Here is a 21,557-nt window from a genome sequence, read left to right as displayed (position 1 = left end):
AGCTCTTACGGCCTAAATCAATTCTTAAAGATCCCACCTCTTAATACTATCACAATGGTCATTAAGTTTCCAACACATGTATTTTTTGGGACATGTTCAAACCATAGCATTCTGGCCCCAGCCCCCCAAATTCATGTCCTTCTCACATATAAATACATTATTCCATCCCAATAGCCGCAAACTGTTAACTCATTCTAGCATCAACTTAAAAGTCCAAAGTCCAGAGTCTCATCTAAATCATATATGAGTGAGACTCAAGGCATGATTCATCCTAAAGCAAATTCCCCGTTAGTTGTGAGCCTATAAAATTAAACAAGTTATGTGCCTCCAAAATACAATGATAGGAAAGGCATAGGATAGACATTCCCATTCCAAAAGGGAGAAATAAAAAAGAAAGGAGTAACTGATCCCAAGTTAGTCCAAAACTCAACAGGGAAAACAACCTCAAATAAGGCTCCAGAATAACCTCCTTTTACTCCATTTCCACCTTCTGTTCACACTAGGGCAGGGGTTGTACCCAGAAGACCTTGGGAAGCTCCAACCCCACGGCTTTGCTAGTCTCAGCCCTCACAGCAGCTCTTACGGGTTAGTCTTGCTGCTTCAGCTGTCCGAGGCTGGGGCTGCACATTGGTTCCTCTGCAGTTCTGGAGTCTCAAGTGACCCTGCCATGACACCTATACTAGGTGTAGAGGGAACTCTCTGTGGCAGCTGCAACCCCACAGTTCTAGTAAGCATTGCCCTAGTTGGGGCTCTCTGCCATGGCTCTCCCTCTGTGATAAATTTCTGCCTGGATGTCCAGGCTATCCAATATATCCTTTTAAATCTAGGTGGAGGCTACCATGGCCTAAGAGCTCATACATTCTGCATGCCTGCAGAATTAGCACTATGTGGGCACCACCAAGGCTTACTACTTGTGCCTCTAGAGTGGCAACATGAGTCACACCTGGGCCTGCTTGAGCTATGACTGAGTGGCAGAGAAATGCTCCTCTGGGATGCAGAAGGTAGAATCCTGAGTGGCCCTGGAAAGTCAGCCTGTGGATGGTACCCTGGGTCTGTCCCTGGAAACCATCTGCCCTCCTAGAGCTCTGGGATTGTGATGGGAGGGGCAGCCTTAAAAATCTTCAAAATCCCCTCGGGGTCATTCTCCCATTGTCTTGATGAATAGTATCTGGCTTTCTTCTAGTCATACTAATCTCCTTATCAAATGGTTGCTTAGCCACACATTTCCTCTCCAGAAAATGCTCTCTTTCTTTCTCTACCACGCAACCAGGCTGAGAATCCTTCAGATCCCTTTTAATTATAGATCCCATCTTTAAATTATTTCTCTCTTCTCTCATTTTACTGTATGCAGTTAAAAGAAGCCGCACAGTTCTTCGATGTCGTGGTTTAAAATTTCTTCTACCAGATATCCTAGTTCATTGCTCTTAAATTCTGCTTTTCACAAGGCCTCAAGGCGTGGATGCAATTCAACCAAGTTGTTTGCCACTTCATAACAATCACGGCCTTTACTTCAGTTTCCAATAAGATATTCATCTCTTCTGTCTGATACCTCATCAGAATGGCCTTTACTGGCCAGGCCCGGTGGCTCACGCCTGTAATCCCAGCACTTTGGGAGGCTGAGGTGGGTGGATCACCTGAGGTTGGGAGTTCGAAACCAGCCTGACCAACATAGAGAAACCCTGTCTCTACTAAAAAAAAAAAAATACAAAATTAGTCGGGTGTGGTGGCGGGCGCCTGTAATCCCAGCTACTCGGGAGGCTGAGGTGGGAGAATTGCTTGAGCCTGGGAGGCGGAGGTTGCGGTGAGCCGAGATCATGCCATTGCACTCCAGCCCAGGCAACAAGAGTGAAACTCCATCTCAAAAACAAAAAAAGAAAGAAAGAGAGAGAGAGAAAGAAAGAAAGAAAGAAAGAAAGAGAATGGCCTTTACTGTCTCTATTTCTACTAACATTCTGATCACAATCACTTATGCAATCTCTAAGAAGTTTCCATTCTCTTCTTCCGAGTCCTCCAGAATTACTGTTAATACTCCATTTATAGCAATCTAAGCTTTTGTTAGCCTGCTACTCCAGATTCTTCCAGCCTTTACCCATCACCCAATACTAAAGCCACTTCCATATTTTCAGGTATTTATTATAACAATCACCACAATCCTAGTACCAATTTTCTGTCTTAGTCCATTTTGTCCTGGTATAACCAAATACCACAGACTAGATAATTTACAATGAACAGAAATTTATTTTTCACAGTTCTGGAGGCTGAGAAGTCCAAAATCAAGGGGCCAGCATCTGGTGAGGGCCTTCTTGCTGCATCATTGCATGGTGGAAGGGCAAAGAGAGGGTGACAGAGAGACAAATGGGGGCTGAACTTGTCTTCTTATAAAGAACCTACTCCTGCAATAACAAACCCACTTCTCTTGATAATGGCATTAATCATTCATGAGGGCAGGGCCCTCATGGGCTGATCACCTCTTACAGGTCCTACCTTTTAATAGTTTATAATGGCCATTAAGTAAACTACTACTTAACGTATGCTGTTTTGGAGACACATTCAAACCACAGCATATACCTTTCCTTGAGGAAAAATATTAGATTATTAGGATATGAAAAAAAGTGACAAAGGTGTCATATTGACTGCTATGGCAGTCACTCATCCAACTTATCTCAGTGGGTTTTCTTTGAAAATACTTGGCCTTTGAACAACCACAACATGTAACAAGATCCCCTACACAGAGGGGTCCTAGAGACTACTGTTTTATTCAAACTGAGATTATAGGTATAGGCCAGGTGCTGTGGCTCATGCCTGTAATCTCAGCCCTTTGGATGACTGAGGCAGGAGGATTACATGAAACCAGGAATTCAAGCCCAGCCTGGGCAACACAGCAAGACCCCATCTCTACATAAAATTTCAAAAATAGCCAGGTGTGGTGGTATGTGCCTGTAGTCCAAGCTACTTGGGAGGCTAAGGTGGAAGAATTGCTTGAGCTCAGGAGTTCAAGGCTGCAGTGAGTTATGATCATGCCACTGTATTCCAGCCTGGGCGACACAGCAAGACCCTGTCTCTAAGGAAAAAAAGAGATTACAGGTGGTTCCTGAGAAGGACTGGCCTCCTCAGGTCAAAGGGATCAAATGCTGACAGACTCAGCAGAGCCAGTTACAGGGATCTTGGAGTCATGGGGATCTTTTAGCAAATCTACATGAGAAAAGTAGGGAGGATGGTATAAAAAGGCAAAGGTAGTGTCAGAATGGAGTCACAAGTAGGAAATAGAGATCAGTCACAAAGAAGAGCCTAACATTCCAATGCAGGTCAGTATGGAACAGTGTATCTGGAGAGAACACTGCATAAATAGTTACAAATAAGAGAGAACAGCTTGGTATAGGCACAGCTGTTGAAGGGTTAGAAGCCGTGCTGGAGCCACCAAATCTTTTTATTATAAAGAGGCACCAGTAAAAACAAAACAAACAAACCAACAACAAAAACAAAACATAGTACTGCTAGAGAGTTTTCTCATTTTACTAGACATTGATGGAATCTTCATTAGGATGCTGGGATAATACTTTCAGAGAAGAATAGACAACTGAGAAAGGATTTAAAGATAAACCGTGAAATGGATTACTAAGTGGAAAAGTGACTTTGCAAGGAAAAAAATGAAGAAATAGATATCATTTATATGTCATTCTGTATCATCCATGAGGGAAGGGAAGTATCTATGGGAGGCACCACTATACCTCCTGGGCCCTTAGGTTCTTACTGGAGGAGAGAGGTGAGCACAGGTCCGTCCCCACTGTGGGCAAGATGCCACAGAGACTTCTCTTTCTTCTTTGACGATAAATGACAGAACACTGAAGCCAAACCCAGAGCACAGAAAAGGCGCTGGCTGGAAAGGCTAGTACTTGGAACAGAGAAGAAGAACCAGAACTTCCCCTGATTGAATGGTGAGATTCAGAAGACCATGTCCTGTAGAGTTTATTCTTCCTCAAAAGTGTTCTGTTGCCACACAGAGCCACACAGTTATAAGGAAATAACTAATCATTACTTAACAGAGATCGAAAAAGCTCTCTCGAAGCAATGGATCATTCCACTCTTTGAAGGGAGTATTCCACCAAGTATAAGTATTGAAGGTGACCACACCACAGGGGTTGAAAAAAAATTGTTCTGCAATTAATTCCAAGTAACATGCATGAATAATCTTACATGAACATGGTACTCATTGTAGAATAAAGGTTAAGAACCTAGGGATATAAAAGAGGGAGTGTATGTATGTGATGGGGGAGGGAGAGGCAAAGGAAAAGGAAAGTTCTGGCTTTGCCCCTTAGAACCATGTGATTTAAAGCAAAATTTTCAAACTCCATAACGTTCAATTTGCTCCAATTGTAAAGTATATCTAGTAATATCCACCTCAGAGTTTTCGTGAGGCTTGAAAAAGAAAATGCCCACAAAGCACTTAGCAGAATAACTGGCACAAAGTAGACTCTCAATAAATGGATGATCAACTCAGCATAGCAACCAGAGAGCCAGGGCCACTGGGGCTTTGGGGGGATTGTTTTCAATCCCTCCCAGACATACCAGGTGCCTTAGCTCTAATTCTTTAAGGTTTGTAAAGATGAGCCTCTTTCTGGAGTTTGACTCTCAGAGAATTCTGTTAGAGAATCACAGATCATAATCCCAGTTCACTCTTTCATTGCCAATTCTGAGTTGACGATTCAGAAAATGGGCAGTGGGATACAACCATGGGAGCTGGGCTCTCCAAAGGCGTTCTCAAAATCATGGTCCCTTTGTAACAATAAAATGAAAGTCCAACAGTCAAGCACACACAGTCTTTGTCTGAGATGCAAGAACTCTTAAGCTCTGCCAAGGTAAGAAGAGAAACTTCTAGAAAGAGACCCTCAGTGAAAAAAAAACCTCGGCTTCAAGCATTCTAAGACAGTTGCCAGGAGCCACTGGCTGATTTAAAAATCCAGGGAAGCTTGAGGGCAGGGAGGGGACAACAAGGTAAGGTGAAGGTTACGGGAAGGAAGGAGTGACTACGTCAACTTTGCAGTAACTGAAAATTCCAAATTATTTACAGCGGCAGAAATCAGGAAAGCTCAATGATTTGTACTACATTTGAAAATTAATCACCCATCAGATAATGTGTAGCATATCATAAAATGTTATGGTAACATAATCAGACTAACATAAATTCAAACAGAATGCTAGAGACTTATTTGATTCATTTCTCCTCAAACCTCCACAACGTAAACCTTTTGTCTGCTTCCCATTCCTCTACTCCTAATTTTTTTTTTTTTTTTTTTTTTTTTTTTTTTGAGATGGAGTCTCGCCATGTCACCCAGGCTGGAGTGCAGTGGCGCGATCTTGGCTCACTGCAACTTCCACCTCCCGGGTTCAAGCAGTTCCCTGCCTCAGCCTCCCAAGTAGCTGGGATTACAGGTGTCTGCCACCATACTTGGCTAATTTTTGTATTTTTAGTAGAGACGGGGTTTCACCACCTTGGCCAGGCTGGGCTCAAACTCCTGACCTTGTGATCCACCTGCCTCGGCCTCCCAAAGTGCTGGGATTACAGGCGTGAGCCGCCGCGTCCAGCCTCCTCTACCCCTAATTTTATAAGCTATTAAGAATTTGGGTGCTCTGCAGACGCCGCCGCTGAGGAAAACCGTGTACTATTAGCCATGGTCAACCCCACCGTGTTCTTTGAATTTGCCGTCGACAGCGAGCCCTTGGGCCACGTCTCTTTCGAGCTGTTTGCAGACAAGATCCGAAAGACAGCAGAAAATTTTTGTGCTCCGAGCGCTGGAGAGAAAGGATTTGGTTATAAGGGTTCCTGCTTTCACAGAATTATTCCAGGGTTTATGTGTCAGGGTGGTGACTGTGAAGTCACCATAATGGCACTGGTGGCAAGTCCATCTACAGGGAGAAATTTGAAGATGAGAACTTCATCCTAAAGCGTACAGGTCCTGGCATCTTGTCCATGGCAAATGCTGGACCCAACACAAATGGTTCCCAGTTTTTCATCTGCACTGCCAAGACTGAGTGGATGGACGGCAAGCATGTGCTCTTTGGCAAAGTGAAAGAAGGCATGAACATTGTGGAGGCATGGAGCGCTTTGGGTCCAGGAATGGCAAGACCAGCAAGAAGATCACCATTGCTGACTGTGGACAACTCGAATAAGTTTGACTTGTGTTTTATCTTAACCACCAGACCATTCCTTCTGTAGCTCAGGAGAGCACCCCTCCACCCCATTTGCTCGCAGTATCCTAGAATCTTTGTGCTCTCGCTGCAGTTCCCTTTGGGTTCCATGTTTTCCTTGTTCCCTCCCATGCCTAGATGGATTGCAGAGTTAAGTTTATGACTATGAAACAAAAACTAAACAACAACAAAAAAAAGAAAGAATTTGGAAGGGCCTGAGGTCCCCCCACTCCACTCTTTGCACCCATCAGTGACATCAAGAAAGGACTTGAAATGAAAACTAGCATTGTACCATGCTGTGCACCTCATAGCCACAGCTACCCCAGAAGATAAGCAGAGGCCACAGGCTCAGGCGGCATAGCATCTCACAGCAGGGATACTCCCCCAGCAACAGCAGCCAGAAGACGAATGCTCCAAGCTGGACCTGCTTTAGCCACATGTGTGATAAGCTTTCAAATCTCACACACACAAGCAGAGGAAGGGGCATTTCAGAATCACAGGAAAATGCCAGGAGTATTTCAAAGTCAAATAATGCCTAGAGCAAGAGAAAAAAAGCAACAAGAAGCTCCTCATCTCCTTGCTTTCATGTTCCTGCCCCAGGGTGGGAGGTGCTATTCTAATACATAACTCACTAAGTTTTACAGGTAAACCAAATGACATTCTAGGTCTAATCATCATTCAGGAAAGTCAGAGAGGAAGATAATAAGGACCATTCATTGCAACCCAGCAGAATCATCACCAAGTCAAGGCCTCCTTTTCCAGCACCTCATTTTATTCCTAAATTAAAACAGTGATAACTGTCAGAGGCATTTGAACCAGAGTGACTCCGTCTTGAAAACAAGCTGTAAAAATAAGGCTGAGACCTATTGGTCTGTATTCTCAGGAGGTTAGGCATTCCAAGTCACAGCATGAGATAGGAGGTCAGAAAAGATACAGGTCACAAAGACATTGCTGATAAAGCAGGTTGCAGTAAAGAGGTTGGCCAAAGCTCCCCAATCTAAGATGATGATGAACATGATCTCTGGTGTCCTCACTGCTCATTATACGCTAATTATAATGCATTAGCATGTTAAAAGACACTCCCACCAACATCGTGACAGTTTACAAATGGCATGACAACATCAGGAAGTTACCGTATATGGTCTAAAAAGGGGAGGAACGCCCAGTTCTGGGAATTGCCCACCTCTTTACAGGAAAACTCATGAATAATCCACCTCTTGTTTAGCATATAATAAAAAAAAACCCATAAAAATAGCAAGCCAGCAGCTCTTGGGGTTGCTGTGCCGTGGAGTAGCCATACTTTATTCCTTTACTTTCTTAATAAACTTGCTTTCACTTTACTCTATGAACTCTGGCATAAAGTAGACTCTTTATGGACTCACCCCAAATTCTTTCTTGCACGAGGTCCAAGAACCCTCTCTTCGGGTCTGGATTGAGATCCCTTTCCGGTAACACAACCACCATCTTACATCTCAGAGCACATGGTACAGGAAAAAGAACTGAGGGTCTGGAACTATACAAACTTGGTTTCAAATATTGATGCTATCACTGAATACGAGTTATTTATGTTATCAGCTAAGTTCTTCTATTTGTAAAAATAGTGATGATCAGATCTATGCTGAAGGGTTATTGGAGGAATTGATGGAAATAAAACACAAAGGGTCAAAAATGATCCCTGCAAACTCATAGGTACTCAGTAAAGGCTAACTCCTTTCCATCACTAGAAAATAAAGAGGAATTTAAATTAGTATCACCTGGTGCACAGGAACCAAGCAAGGATGTTGTCCATTATCAACTATGGGACCCTAGGATGGCAGGAAATGGGTTCCCACACAGGCTGCTGCCTGCCCTCAGCCTCTCTTCCTCCCTCTGTCCTGCCCTGCTTTTTCAAAATAAAGATTGATTGACTCAAAAATGTGATAACCAAAAAGCTTCTCCCATGCTCGCAAGATCAGACAAAGTTGGTTCTCCCATTACACACCTTTAGCCTATGAAGATGGGGACTAGGAAGCCAGGATTTAAGGGAGATGTCCATGAGCACAAATGGCTGTCTGTAGGAGAGCGGTAGCATAGCCAGCCCTGCGGCAGGATGTTTTCTATAAGGAAAGTCACTTGACTGGGGAGTTCATGCTCACTGTGAAGTTTAACTTGGAAAAAGCCACATATTCAGATTTGGGTTCAAGAATTTAAAAGATGACTTTTATCTTGTAATTGATTGCAATGTGGGGTGAGATGGTGCTTAAATTTTTTTTTTTTTCCTGCACAGTTCTTTAGGATCTCTTTATAAACCACTGAAAGTCATGAGAGATATAAATATATCACCTGCAAACCCAATAATTTGATTGGGTTTGGGGACTTTTTTGCCTAGAATCTATCTACTAAAAGTCACCAGAGTAAAGTGAATATAGCAACACATTCGGAATTGAAAGAATTGAATTTCTGTTCCATTTCTGCTACCTACTAGTTGTGTGACCCTGAATAAATTGGTTAATATCAATTGCTTACCGCCATCTGTAAAACAAAGGGGCTAGAATGGAGTATAAGACTGAAGAACACCCATGTAAGAATCACCCAAAGTGCTTGCTAAAAACCGCAGATCCTAGGCTTGGCATTGCCCTGCCTGAATCCAGCACTGGGGATGGGGCCTGGGATCTTCATTGTTCACAAACACCTGGGATTTTAAAATTTACTGTACTTGAGACTCACTGGAGAAGATGATCTCTAGACTGTATCTCAGATGGGCACTGTCATATTCTAAATGCTTTTTGTTCTAGTGAAAGTGCTGATTCATTTGTAAATCAGTTCATAGTTTAGGCAGGTATTGAACCCTTCTTTCCTTTTTACTTTCCCTAGCCAATGAGGTTGCCCATTTTCTTCTCACTCACAGCTAACCAGCTAAGGCTAAAATACAACATCCTGTCCAATCTTCATTCTCAAATGAGCCAAATAAATTTCAAGGTCCTTGACTTTCAGGGCAGCACCTTGTCCAAGAGATCTCATAGCTGTTTCCGATGTTGGTTCCCAACTGAAAATATTTTTCTTCCCAAGCCAGACAACAGGGTCCTCAATTTGGTTCCAAAGCCCTGTGTCTCTTCTACTTCCTGCAACTGCTCAGATTTCTCTAGAAATCTCTTGCCCAGGTATTTGGCCTAGTTTACTTAGCAAGTTAGAGCAGGCAGGGTCACTGCACAAGGGGAATTGGTACCAGACAAACAGCATATAAAAATAAAATAAGTCAGAGCTGGAGGAGAACAACAGAGGTGATAAAATGCTAGTGAAATGAGTGGCTCATTAAAGGGTAAACCACCTACATGCTCTGTAAGAGGACCAGTCATTTGTCCTGTGATGGTCGGAGCTCATGCGCCTCAAAGAGAGAAGTAAGGACATGTGCTAAGTCTGCCATAAAAAGAAATGTTTTCAGTTTAAATATATCAATACATGTATTCTTCCTTCTAGATATGTCCTTTCTACTTTTTGGTGTTAAAGTGCCTTTACCTTTTTGAAATGGTGGTAACGGTTAATTTTGTAACTATATTCGATAAAAAATGATGTTTAAAACATCATGGTGGTTCTCTCACCCGTGTTTTGTTTTTATTTTATTTGGCTCAAAATCTCCTAGGAAAGACTGACTCTCCACCTCAGCAAAGGTACACGGTCTATCGTGGTCAAAGCATGGGAAAGGGGACCCTTCATCTCCAGCGTGGGAGTCATTGTACCTGTGCATTTTCAGCTGGCAATTTCCAATGGAACCCTCTTAAGAGAAAGTTCTCTCTACTTGAGCTCATTCAGAAATAGTGATTTCTTGGATATATTGACTTTTTTCAAAGGGAGTCCCATGGTTTGCTTGTTTGTTTGTGGGTGGCAGGAAAGATACAGGTATTCTTATCTCAAATGTGGAGATGGAAATGGGAGATGACCACCTGGGTGTCTGTGTTGCCCTTTCTCAGTCCCTGCACTGTGAGTAGCAGCTCATTGTATTCATTCACTGGGACCACACACTTTCCATAGGATTTCCTCAGATTTTAATACATTTGCCTAGTGCCTAGTGCCAATACATTGCCTGAAAAAAGGGATTCTTTTAACGCCACCATTCTGGGTTCCCCTTTTATTTATTTCCCCAATCCACTTAATACCTGTTAGAGCACTTCTGTTGGAAGAGTGTGGGCAGGGGCTTGGATTTCACACTTGAGCAGCTCTGGAAAGGGAGGAGATATTTATACCCAAGATAATGTACTTGACTGGATTTTATGTTCCCTTTGCTATTTCTATAGGTATTTATGCTTAAAAAGAGTTTTCATCCACCCCTGCAGCACAGCCGAACTTCTCCTCTGGCGGGATCTAGTCACACACACACATACTCACATAATCCTCCTTGCCGAAAAACAGCAGGTGAGCTGGAGTAGAAAACAAGAGAACAAGTACAGCGACCTGGAACCATGCCACCAAGGGAGAGAGGTTCCTTTTGAGTTAGGGCAACTAAGCCTGAATCCTTCTTTGGAGGAATCTAGGAGTAGGGAGATATACAACTATGACTTATGTCAGGTAAAACATCATCCTCAATATCTTTCTTTGGGTGAATATGAATATAAGCCTGACATGCTGCCCCACATCTGCCCTTTAGCTTATCTGGGAAAAAAATTTATCAACTTTTCTTTAGTTATTCAGTCTTTCATTAAGCCTGTCCAACCACAGAGAGGAGAAGTTAAGACTTGTAGAAGATAGCAACAAAGATTTCCTACCCTCCTCATGCTATCTGGTCCCTGAAAGCAGCTGCAGAACCCTTCTCTCCCTCAGCCTGGGTCTGTGTTTAGGGTTCTGGCTTGCTTACACAAAGGCTATCCCATAAGATTCCAGGGGAAGCCTGACTCCCATCCTCCCATAGACTCCAGCAGGCTGGTTCTGCAAAAAGTATTCCTATCTTCAGTATTCTTACAGTATTTCTATTTAGGTATCTGCTTATAATGTCAAGGTTTGATGCTAACATTTTAAACCGACAATTACTAACATTTTAAAGGAACGGTTAAATTGTAAAACTCAATTTCTATGCGGAAGAATGATTCTAAATAAGCAGTCCGTCCTTCAGACTGGGTTCACGAGTAGCTACAGGGAGTGCATTTCTTTTTCTTGCTTTCTCTCTCTCTTTCAAAATAAATGTATCTACTGTGTAAGTGTCAAGTACTGCCCTTACATTTGAGGGTATGCAGATAAATTCAGTTATAGACCTCAGGGGGCTCATAATTCAGGGCTCAGAAGTCTAAGAATAGAGACAAGGGCCAGGTGCAAGTGTGGGCCAGTGGGAAGAGGGACGGATCACAGCTGGTGTCAGGGAAGTCTTCACAGTGATGATATTTGAGTCTTTGAAAACATAAAATGGACACTGAGAATCCTATCACCAGAAAGGAAACACTGAATATTTCCAAGATGCAAAGAAATACTTCCAAGATGCAATACTTCTAAGATGCAAAACTAGGACTTTGAGAAAAGCCTACAGATTCAAGTGTGGATCAGCAGCTTGAGTGATATTGGTTCTGTCAACAATTTACTAGGTACTTCAGGCTCGCCCCTCAAGCATCCCCTAATTTCAGGGTGCCTCCTAAATAGAAATGAAAATATTATTAGAAAGTTCATTTAAATAAACCTCCTATATGAAAAAAAGACCTCTTTCCAATTTGTTGAAATAAGAGAGTCATAATATTTATTTCATCAAGGGGGTGTGAGGCTTAGTCAGGATTCATTTACTTCATTACTCTTTCTAGGGCACTTGAAAATTTATATAATCCCATTTGTAGTTTGTAAGACCAGACTTCATGAGGATTTGAGGAGAAACTGTATAAATGTGGATGTTTTTATCGAGTTTTTCTTCCTTCTTTCAAGTATAACCAGCCTTACTCTAGCTTTTCCAGCCCTCGCTAGAAGGCACTTTGTAATGGCAAGAGTTTCCCAAGTGAAGGCCTCGGCCACTCCTCTCTGCATGCTCTGCCTCATTCACTGCTAGAGAACCTTCCTTAGTGGCAGGACCCCCCATCTCCTCTAGACTTACTTCATTCACTGTGCTCTTACTGCAAGTCCAGTTTACATGCTTATCTGTTTCCTCAAGTAGACTGTGAACAACCAGAGGGTATCAACCATCTCTTACCTGTTTTTGTTTTTTTGAATCTCCAGCGCAACTAGTTACACAGTGACTAGCAGAGAAGAGGTGATTAAATAAAGGTTTGTCAAATGAATGAGTGCCCAAACCCTCTACTCTTGTTACAAGGCAAAACCCAGCCTGTGCCCTCTGACGATGCAGCCTATCCTCCTGTTCTTCAGCTGCAGCTCACCCTACCCCAGCACCTCCCCTTTCTGACTACCTGAATCTTTTCTATTATTTAAGGCAGAGGTTCCCAACCTTGGCTGCACATTAGAATCACATGGGGGAGCTTTACAAATAAAATAAACACTGATGCTCAGCTCTACTGGCAGAGATTTTGATTTAACTGGTCAGGGTGGGGCATTGGCATTGGTATAAATGCTCCTGTGATGAGCCTTAAGTGCAGCCAGGTTTGAGAACCACTGATTTTTTTTTTTTTTTTTTTTTTTTTGAGACAGAGTCTTGCTCTGTCACCCAGGCTTGAGTGCAGTGGCACAATCTCTACTCACTGTAACCTTTGCCTTCTGGGTTCAAGTGATTCTCCTACCTCAGCCTCCTGGGTAGCTGGGACTACAGGTATGCGCCACCACGCCTGGCTATTTTTTTTTTTTTTTTTTTTGTATTTTTAGTAGAGATGGGGTTTTACCATGTTGGTCAGGCTGGTCTCGAACTCCTGACCTGAGGCGATTCACCCACCTTGGCCTCCCAAAAGTGCTGGGATTACAGGCATGAGCCACTGCGTCCTGCCGAGAATCACTGATTTTAAGGTAATACTCAAGTCTCACCTTTTCCTGAAAAGACTTAATATGCCTCTGATGATGTTACCTTCCTTCAGATTCAAAGCAGTTACTGTTTTAACCACTCATTAGACAACAAATCAAACACTGCCTTGTAACAGTACCTCAGTATTAGTTTGTTTGGACCTCGAGGGCAGGAACTAGTCTTCTACTTCTTTATATTCCCATACCATGCACGGGGTAGACCAAAACATATTTTCGATGGTTTAAAACAACAACAACTACAACAAGTAGGAGAGGCCGTTTTAATTCTACTCTAAGAACATGTCTTTGGTAAGAATAAAAATGTTGCAAAAAGGGTGGGGCAGGATTGAAGCAGAGTAGGAAAAGAGTAAATAAAAGTCAAATGGAAAAAAAGCTAAATTAGTCCAAAAGAAAATGTTTTCCAGCTTCTTAAGAGAGTTTTTGCAAACACTGAAGCAGAATAAGCAAGAAAATTAACTTGGCTTGTGGCCCTGATAAGAAGATTTCTTTCTTGGTTATAAAATTTTGCAAAGTTTCCAGGGTGTAAAGAAAATAATCAGCCAGGGAGGACTCCTTCCCTCAGACAACACAATTCAGCTCTTGGGTTAATCGGCTTGAAGGTCTGCTCAGCTTGACCTGACCCCCTTCCAGGCCTGTGATCTGAAACTAAGCCTCACATTCAAGAGCCCTGGTGTAGAGCTCAATGTCATAGAAACGGGATAAAATATAATCCTCATCCCATAACCTTGATCCCTGGGTGTAGTGGCCTCTGCTTGGGCATTGAAAAAAAACCCTAAAAAACAAAAAACTATACCTGTTATCTTCTCTAAGTGGTTGGTGTCCCAGAGGTCTTACTACCCTAGAATTATCCAGGCACGTTCTGCTACTAAATGGTATTGTAAGAAAGTACTACTTGGTGCAATTACCTTAAAGGTTAGCTTTAAAGTACTGTTTTATGCACATATCCCAGAAAAGCCTTCGCTTCATATGGCTTCTATGGTTTTTCATAAAATAAGACCACAGGAAAGACTCAGGGAATCACTAAGCACACCCTCTGCTAAGGCAAGATAAGGTCACTAGACAGAGACATGTTTTTTCTATATCAAACTTTATTCTAGTTACTAGGTCACAAATTTAACAACTGGTCCCCAAAGATATGCCTATTTCTATAGATTAATTAAATGTATGTTCTTTACCTGGGTTGGCCATTTTAACACTGGCCATATTTTACATTAATTTCTAATTATTGTTTGAAAACATGATTCCAAGGCATTTAAGTCTGCTTCTTATTGATTAGTAATGATAGTAACAAGTTGTCTTTCGTAAATTAAGATAACATGACTGACCCATCTAATGGGATGGGAGTTGATGAACTGTCACTGATCCATCTACACTTTGCTCCTGGTTCTCCTTATGACCACTGGCCTGCATTTGACCTTATCAGCCAAAAGCCAAGAGCCACCAACATCCTCCAAAGAGACATAAAAAATAGCATTTGTCCTACCAGCTACTTCCTGTTGACACTGACTGGTTAATTCATTAAAACAAAAGAAAAATAAAAATACGGCTCTAATTTCTTTATTCACTTATAAATTCTAACTGGAATTAGTAAAACTAGGATTTGGGAGCCTTGAACCCATGATACCATATATAATAGATGAAATCATAAATTCCGTGTGTAACAGTAAGAATGGCTTCTAAAATCTAAAACCTGAAACAGAGATAAACTATAAGTTTTCAAGGAGTGGGATCAAGGATCCATGAGAACAAATGACTCAACATTGATTCACAAGGAATTTTGCTTCCTCTGATAAAGTTTACATAGGTGTGTTCGACAATCCTTAATGATATCCCTGAAAGCTGCAAAACAGCTATTTAACATGATTTACTACCAAAGGTCATTAGATTCTCCAGGAATATTTTGGAATGTGTTCCACTAAAAAGAGAAATAACAGCTTCAGAACCTAGGATACCAGACTCTTCAGGGAAAAGGTGCCATTGAGGTAATGAGTAGTCCAGGGCCTGAAAACTCAAGAATGTTTCCCTGAATAGAAACAAGCAGCTCTATCTTCTCAGGACATGGCTGACTTGATCACCAAGCTGGAATATTATTTACATAGTCCAAAGCAAACCAAGAAGAATTCTCTGGTTTGGAAAATTATGTCTAGAACAGGCAATAGCTCATGCCTGTTTTTGATGATTCCTGCTTCCTTGAAAAAGAGCCAGTTTACCTAATGCAGGTAAAGGCAACAACAGCTTTTCTGCCATTTTCTCCAGAAAGGATCACCAGTGTGACATTTCATGCCTCTGTATCTGAATAGCCTGGATTTGATATATATTTAGCAAGGTGGGCAAATCTGGCTTCTGAATTCTGTCCTATCCAAAAAATCAAAATAATCACCCGTCTTCTTCTTCCTCCTGCTTTTAGGAGAAACTAGATTGAATCTGGTCACACAGCAGGATAAAGTTGAGGTTAGTCATTAGGAAAAAGAATTTTTTTACTATGAAACATTTTACCAAAGCTTTACCAAAGAGGTCAGACAGTGGTGTCCTTTTCTTTGGAATGAAGAATGAAGACAGAAGACTTAAAAGGAGGTAGAAAGTAAACTTTCTGGATGTAAGGGAAGGATTTTCAATTTTGGCCAGGATAGAAACCACAAATAGGGAACTCTGAGAAAGTGACCAACCATTTGGAGGTCTTTCTAGCATCATTCAGTACTCTACACTACAGGTGTATGCGTTAATGTAAAAGTACCTAGTATCTGGGGAATAATTTATTCACTTGGCAGCATCTGCTGGCCTAAGATTTTCAAAGTACACATACTTCAAGAAAAAGCATCATCATTATTTAATTCGTATACAAATTAGTCCTCAACAAATATAATCTAAGTGAAATGATCATTTAGAGATAGAGAATTGGATACCCTTAGAGGTGTGGTCCTTGGTCACTTACAAATATCAGAGAAATGCTGACTCTGTGGGATCAATTCTTATGTTTTTTTCCTGTGTGTGACTTGTCTCCCCACTTTATTATAACTGCTGTTGGGACAAGCAGAAATGCTGGTTTCTTTATGCCCTACTAGCTGGTGCTGGCTCAGGACAGACAACGCGGCCAGCATTTTCAGAAGACGCTCAGATTGCTTGGTATATCTCATTCCCTGACCTTCATAGTCAGAGAATACTGTCAAAGCACCCACCTGTCTTCTCTCTGAATCAAGGTACTGGAGGATCAGCCGGGTATTCACACTGTGACTCCAGGTATTTCCTAGTGCGGCTATCACACAGCTGGATCCAGAAGTGCCTGAAATGAAATGGTAAAAGCATGCTTTCAGATGCCCTTTCTTGAGATGGCATTTCACATGAAGTCCAGACATTACTCATTGCCAATAGTCCAGAGAGTACTTGGAGGCTCAGTTCATTACCACAGAACTTGAGGAATCAGTGAAGTAGGAGAGGGGTTAAGGAATATGAGACTAAAAACCAGCAGGGGTTTCCTTCAGCCTTGGTGAAAGTGACCACCACTGGGCCAAATAATAACAGAGTTATATATCAAAAAGACGTTGCATTGCAAGATAGCTCAGAGCCATTGCTACTAGTAAATCTAGCCATTCAATATCCAAGGCATAATGCTACTCCACAGAATAAGAACCAGTTATGAAATAGTCTTAGTTTAATAGAGTTGTTAGACATTTTTAGCTTGACAAGAGTCTTAACTCAATTTTCCCTATCAATATAGAAATGGTGGCATATACATGTAAAATTCCCTGGTCCTCCCACCCACCCCGTATACACAACGCAAAAAAAGGAATCTAGAAGATCTCAACATTTCATAGGTAAGCTGTTTTAGACATCCCTATTCCAAGAGAAACATTCCTTTACCTTCTAAGACTTTCCTATAAGGAAGAGGGTCTGAAGTAAACTTTATCTGAGTTCCTAGCCTCCTCCAAATTGCATCTTACATCTCCAAAGCTTTACTGACCCTTCTTGACATCACCAAGAGAAAACCCTTTCTGTTCCCTACCTGCTCCTTCCCCCTTGAAGGCAAGCCAACAAGTCCTGCTGCATAGAAGCCAGCTCCCACTATCATGTCCAGCACATCCCAAGGCCTCCTCTGAACCCCTGTGCCCTGTGCCCGAGGCCTCCTCTGAACCCCTGTGCCCTGTGCCCAAGGCCTCCTCTGAACCCCTGTGCCCTGTGCCCAAGGCCTCCGCTGAACCAACTTTGGCCCTGGGCCATGACAGGAATCCTAACCTTAGGAGGGCACAGTTGGACATTTAGTGTGCCTTGTTGCCTCCAGATACGATCTTTTTTCTACGAGGAGACTACATAGACGTTGAAGTCCACTGAATTAGCTAAAACAAAATGAGGCCTTGAGTGTGTCATCCGTTGTCCCCTTACTACATCATCTGATTTGTACGCCTCAGTGTGGAGTAGGAATTGGTCTTTTTTTTTCCAGGGCAGACACCTTTCAGGGTGGTCTACTAACTGCACATGGCCTTAAGCACCTGGGCCCAAATGCTGCAACAGACAAATGTAGTTCAGTGGTTCTTGGCTGGAGGGTGATTTTATTGGCAATGTCTAACTCGCAGTGTTACTGGCATCTAGAGGGTAGAGGCTGGTGATGCTGCTAACCATTTTATAATGCATAGGACAGCATCCTACAACAAAGAATTATCCAGCCCAAAATACAGCAGTGCTGAAGTTGGGAACCCCTGGGTCAGATAACACCAACCATATATATATATTTCCTGGTTCAAGCAGGAACAGGAATGAATGAGATGGAAATCAATAACCAAGGTCTCAACAAGCCTGGGGATATCAGATTGAAAGAGAATTTAGTGTAAGAAAGAATAAAATTTGGGGTAACCTCAGTTCATCATGCACACAATTCAAAATATGCACAAATTAATGTGAAAACAAATAATCTAGATTGTTCCAATCTGATCACATCATTCCCCTACTTAAAACGCCTTCAGTAGTCCTTCATGCCTGAGATTAAATACTATCTCCTAAACAATGCACTCTGAGCACTTTGTCAGCTGCCTCTGCATCTCTCTCTGGCTTCACCTCTCTCAGCCCCCTCACTGGATGGTCTCCCATGACCTCCTGACTTCCCTGGCCTCATCCTCCTTGACCTCTTGTCAGCAGTTGATAAAGCTTCCCCCTTCCTTGGCATCCAATCTACTGGCCTCTTCTGCTTCTCCTTTTACCATGTTGATTATTCCTTTCCTTTTTCTGCCTTTGTTTTCTCTTTCTTCTTAGTTGTGGGTGGACCTTAGGGAGTGGGGCATGACCACATTTTTTCTTGTCTAATACCAGATGCTTTCAGTATCCAGGAAAATAATGTACATTAGTAAAGAGGCCAGGTGCTTGCATATTAACATGTTGAACTTCTTTACCCCCACTAAGAGATATAGTCTTTACCATTTTTCTTGAAATTCACAACCCTCTCAGTCTAACTTTTCATTTTCCCCTTTTTGATAGAAATAGACTTATAGAAAAATATTTTCTACTATAAGAAAATCAACACTGCAAGGGCAATAGCAACTATATTTGCATTTTAGAAAAACAGCTCTATTGAGATAATTTGCTATCATACCTCCTCCAATTTCAAGTGTACAGTTCAGCAGCTTTTTCTATACTCACAGAGATGTTCAGCCATCACCACAATTAACTTTAGAACATTTCAAACCCCTAAAAAGAAATCCCACACCCACTGGCCATCAGTCCCCAACACCCCATTCCCTGCCCACCTCCAGCTCTTGGCAACCATTAACCTATTTTTTTTTCTCTATAGATTTAGTAACTGACTTTCAATTAAAGCCTTAGGAGATGAGGGGAAGTGGTGAGTACTGTGGTGAGTTCGAGAATTCATCCAGGATCTCAAGGGGGCAGTCTCTGTTCAGCTCTAGCTGTTGTTGTCATGTGGCAATGTGAGTTCATAGTTAGTCACATCTTATTTATTTATTTTAAAATTGTAAAAAACTTTTATAATCACATCTTTTGATTTTTAAAAATCATAGTGATATGATTTTTTAATTGCGCTAACTTTAAAGCGCAATTTTGATTTTTAAAACGGAAGCCAGAAATCAATGCTTTAAGTATAATTTCCTGATTTTAAAATGTTGGTTCAATATTTACACTTTTAAAAACACACAAATAAACATGCTTTTGAGCCAGATATGCCTCATTCCCATCAAGCTTGCAGTGTCTGCTCTACATGGCATGGCTCCACTTTGAAAAGGATGAGAGCCCATTTGACAAGGTGGATGGTTTCTACGCCTTTGTCGCAACCTTTGGCTTGTCTCAACACTTGTCTTCGACTTTTAACCACAAGAACTGCAAGCCTACATCATAAATTTTAGCACTGCAAATTCAGTATCATCAAAGCAAGCTCATATTTTCCCATATAAATCTACTCCTCCATCTCTGTTCCTTCCTTTGACCCTCCAGTTAATCTGGTTTAAAACCTCAGCTCCATTTTCAAAATGTTTCCTTCTCTCATGTTTCTCACTTGCAATAAATTGAGAGGTCTTACTGATTTAACTGTAAAATCCTACCTATATCCATCCATTCATTTCTCCTACCTCACCCTTAGATCCATTCCTAACTCTCCATTCCTCCTAAATCAACCTTAGACCCACATTAGCTTTCACCTGGTGTGACTGCTTTAGTTGCCTGTTGTCTGTGCTGCTGTCACTTTCTCCCTACTAAAGCCATCCTCTGTTTTACTACCTGATTAACCTCCTCCAAGCACACGCCTAAGCACACCACCCTCCCATTTACAACCAGCAGGCTCAAAACCTTTCAGTGGCTCCCAAGTGCCTTCAGAGAATTCTAAGTTCCTAACACTGGCATTCAAGGACTTTCTACCCTGCGCCCACCTGCCCTTCCAGACTTCTTCCCCCTGCTCCATTTCCCACAACTGTGTTCCTACTTAATCACTTATTTCCCATGTCCCTCCCTCATCTGGAACTCCCCTATGTTCACATGTCCCAAATCTACTCTGCCTTCAATGCTACTTCCTATGTGCCAATTTCTCTAATCTTCACAGAAATAATGTCTTCCTCCTGTAAACTTCTATAATACTTTATTTTACTGTCTCATATTACAATCATTTTCTACCTGTGGTATATTATTTGTGTGCTTTTCTTATCACCTTTAACACAGAGTCATGCTCTGCATAATGATGTTTCAGCAAATGACAGACTGCAAATATGACAGTGGCCCCATAACATTATCAAGCAGCTAATAAATTCCTATCACCTAGTGATGTCACAGCAGTGGTAACATCATAGCACAATGCATACTCACATGCTTGTGGTGTTGCAGGGTAAATAAACCTACTATAATCTCAGCTGTATAAAAGTATAGCACATACAATTATGTATAGTACATAATACTTGATCTTATTATATGTATTTACTATACTTTTAATCAATATTTTAGAGTCTATTCTACTTATAATAACCAGTTTAGTAAATACAAAAACCAGTTATGTAGTTACTACACTTTTATGTATTTACTATACTTTTTATCATATCTATACTGATGTGTTTACTATATATACTTTTATGTAGTTTATGTATTTACTATACTTTTAATGTATTTACTATACTTTTATGTACTATGTATTTACTATACTTTTTTTAATCATGATTTTAGAGTATATTCTACTTATTTTAAGAAGTTAACTGTAAAACAGCCTCAGGTAGATCCTTCAGGAGGTATTGCAGAAGAAGGCATCGTTATCATAGGAGATGACAGCTTCATGCGTGTTATTGCCCCTGAAGACTTTCCAGTGAGACAAGATGGGGGGGGGGGGGTGGAAGACAGTGATATTGATGATATTGCTCCTGTGTAGTCCTAGGCTAATGTGTGTGTGTCTTAATTTTTAACAAAAAAGTTTAAAAAGGTAAAAAAATCTAAAAAACAGAAATAAGATTATAGAATAAGGATATAAAGAAAATGTTTTTGAACAGCTATGCAATGTTTGTATTTTCAGTTATGTTATTACAAGATCAAAAAGTTAAAAAATTAAAACATTTATAAAGTAAAAAAGTGATAGTAATCAAAGGTTAATTTATTATTGAAGAAAGAAAAATGTCTCTATCAATGAATGTAGCCTAAGGATACGGGGTTTATGAAGTCTACAGTAGTGTACAGCAGTGTCCTAGGCCTTCATGTTCATTCATCAGTAGGTGCACTCGCCAACGGACCCAGAGCAACTCCAGTCCTATAAGCTCCAGTCATAGTAAGTGCCCTACACAGGTGTACCATTTTTAATCCTTTTACCATTTTTATTGTACCTTTTCTGTTTAGATGTGTTTAGATACACAAATACTTACTATTGTGTTCCAATTGCCTATAGTATTCAGTACAGCAACATGCTGAATGGGTCTGTAGACTAGGAGCAATGGGCTATACTATACAGCCTTGGTTTGTAGTAGGCTATACCATCTCAGTTTGTGTAAATACAT

At 41.3% G+C, this 21,557-nt stretch overlaps 1 protein-coding gene and 1 pseudogene across 7 annotated transcripts in view; one reads left to right on the top strand and one right to left on the bottom strand.

The window, feature by feature from the left end:
- Positions 1-21,557, bottom strand: part of RAD51B (RAD51 paralog B) — a 909,884-nt gene that overhangs the window by 305,273 nt on the left and 583,054 nt on the right. For all 7 annotated transcript variants that reach the window (XM_063697920.1, XM_055362180.2, XM_031001916.3 and 4 more), the window contains one exon: positions 16,275-16,378. In XM_063697920.1, the coding sequence (XP_063553990.1) occupies positions 16,275-16,378 (104 nt within the window). The remainder of the gene's footprint in view (positions 1-16,274; positions 16,379-21,557) is intronic.
- On the top strand, positions 5,670-6,349 carry LOC101136952 (peptidyl-prolyl cis-trans isomerase A-like; annotated as a pseudogene).

This window comes from Gorilla gorilla, chromosome 15 (genome assembly GCF_029281585.2).
Source record: "Gorilla gorilla gorilla isolate KB3781 chromosome 15, NHGRI_mGorGor1-v2.1_pri, whole genome shotgun sequence".
Classification (NCBI taxonomy): Eukaryota; Metazoa; Chordata; class Mammalia; order Primates; family Hominidae; genus Gorilla; species Gorilla gorilla.
Note: the sequence above shows the minus strand (reverse complement) of the source record. Positions and strands in the feature narration are given on the sequence as shown.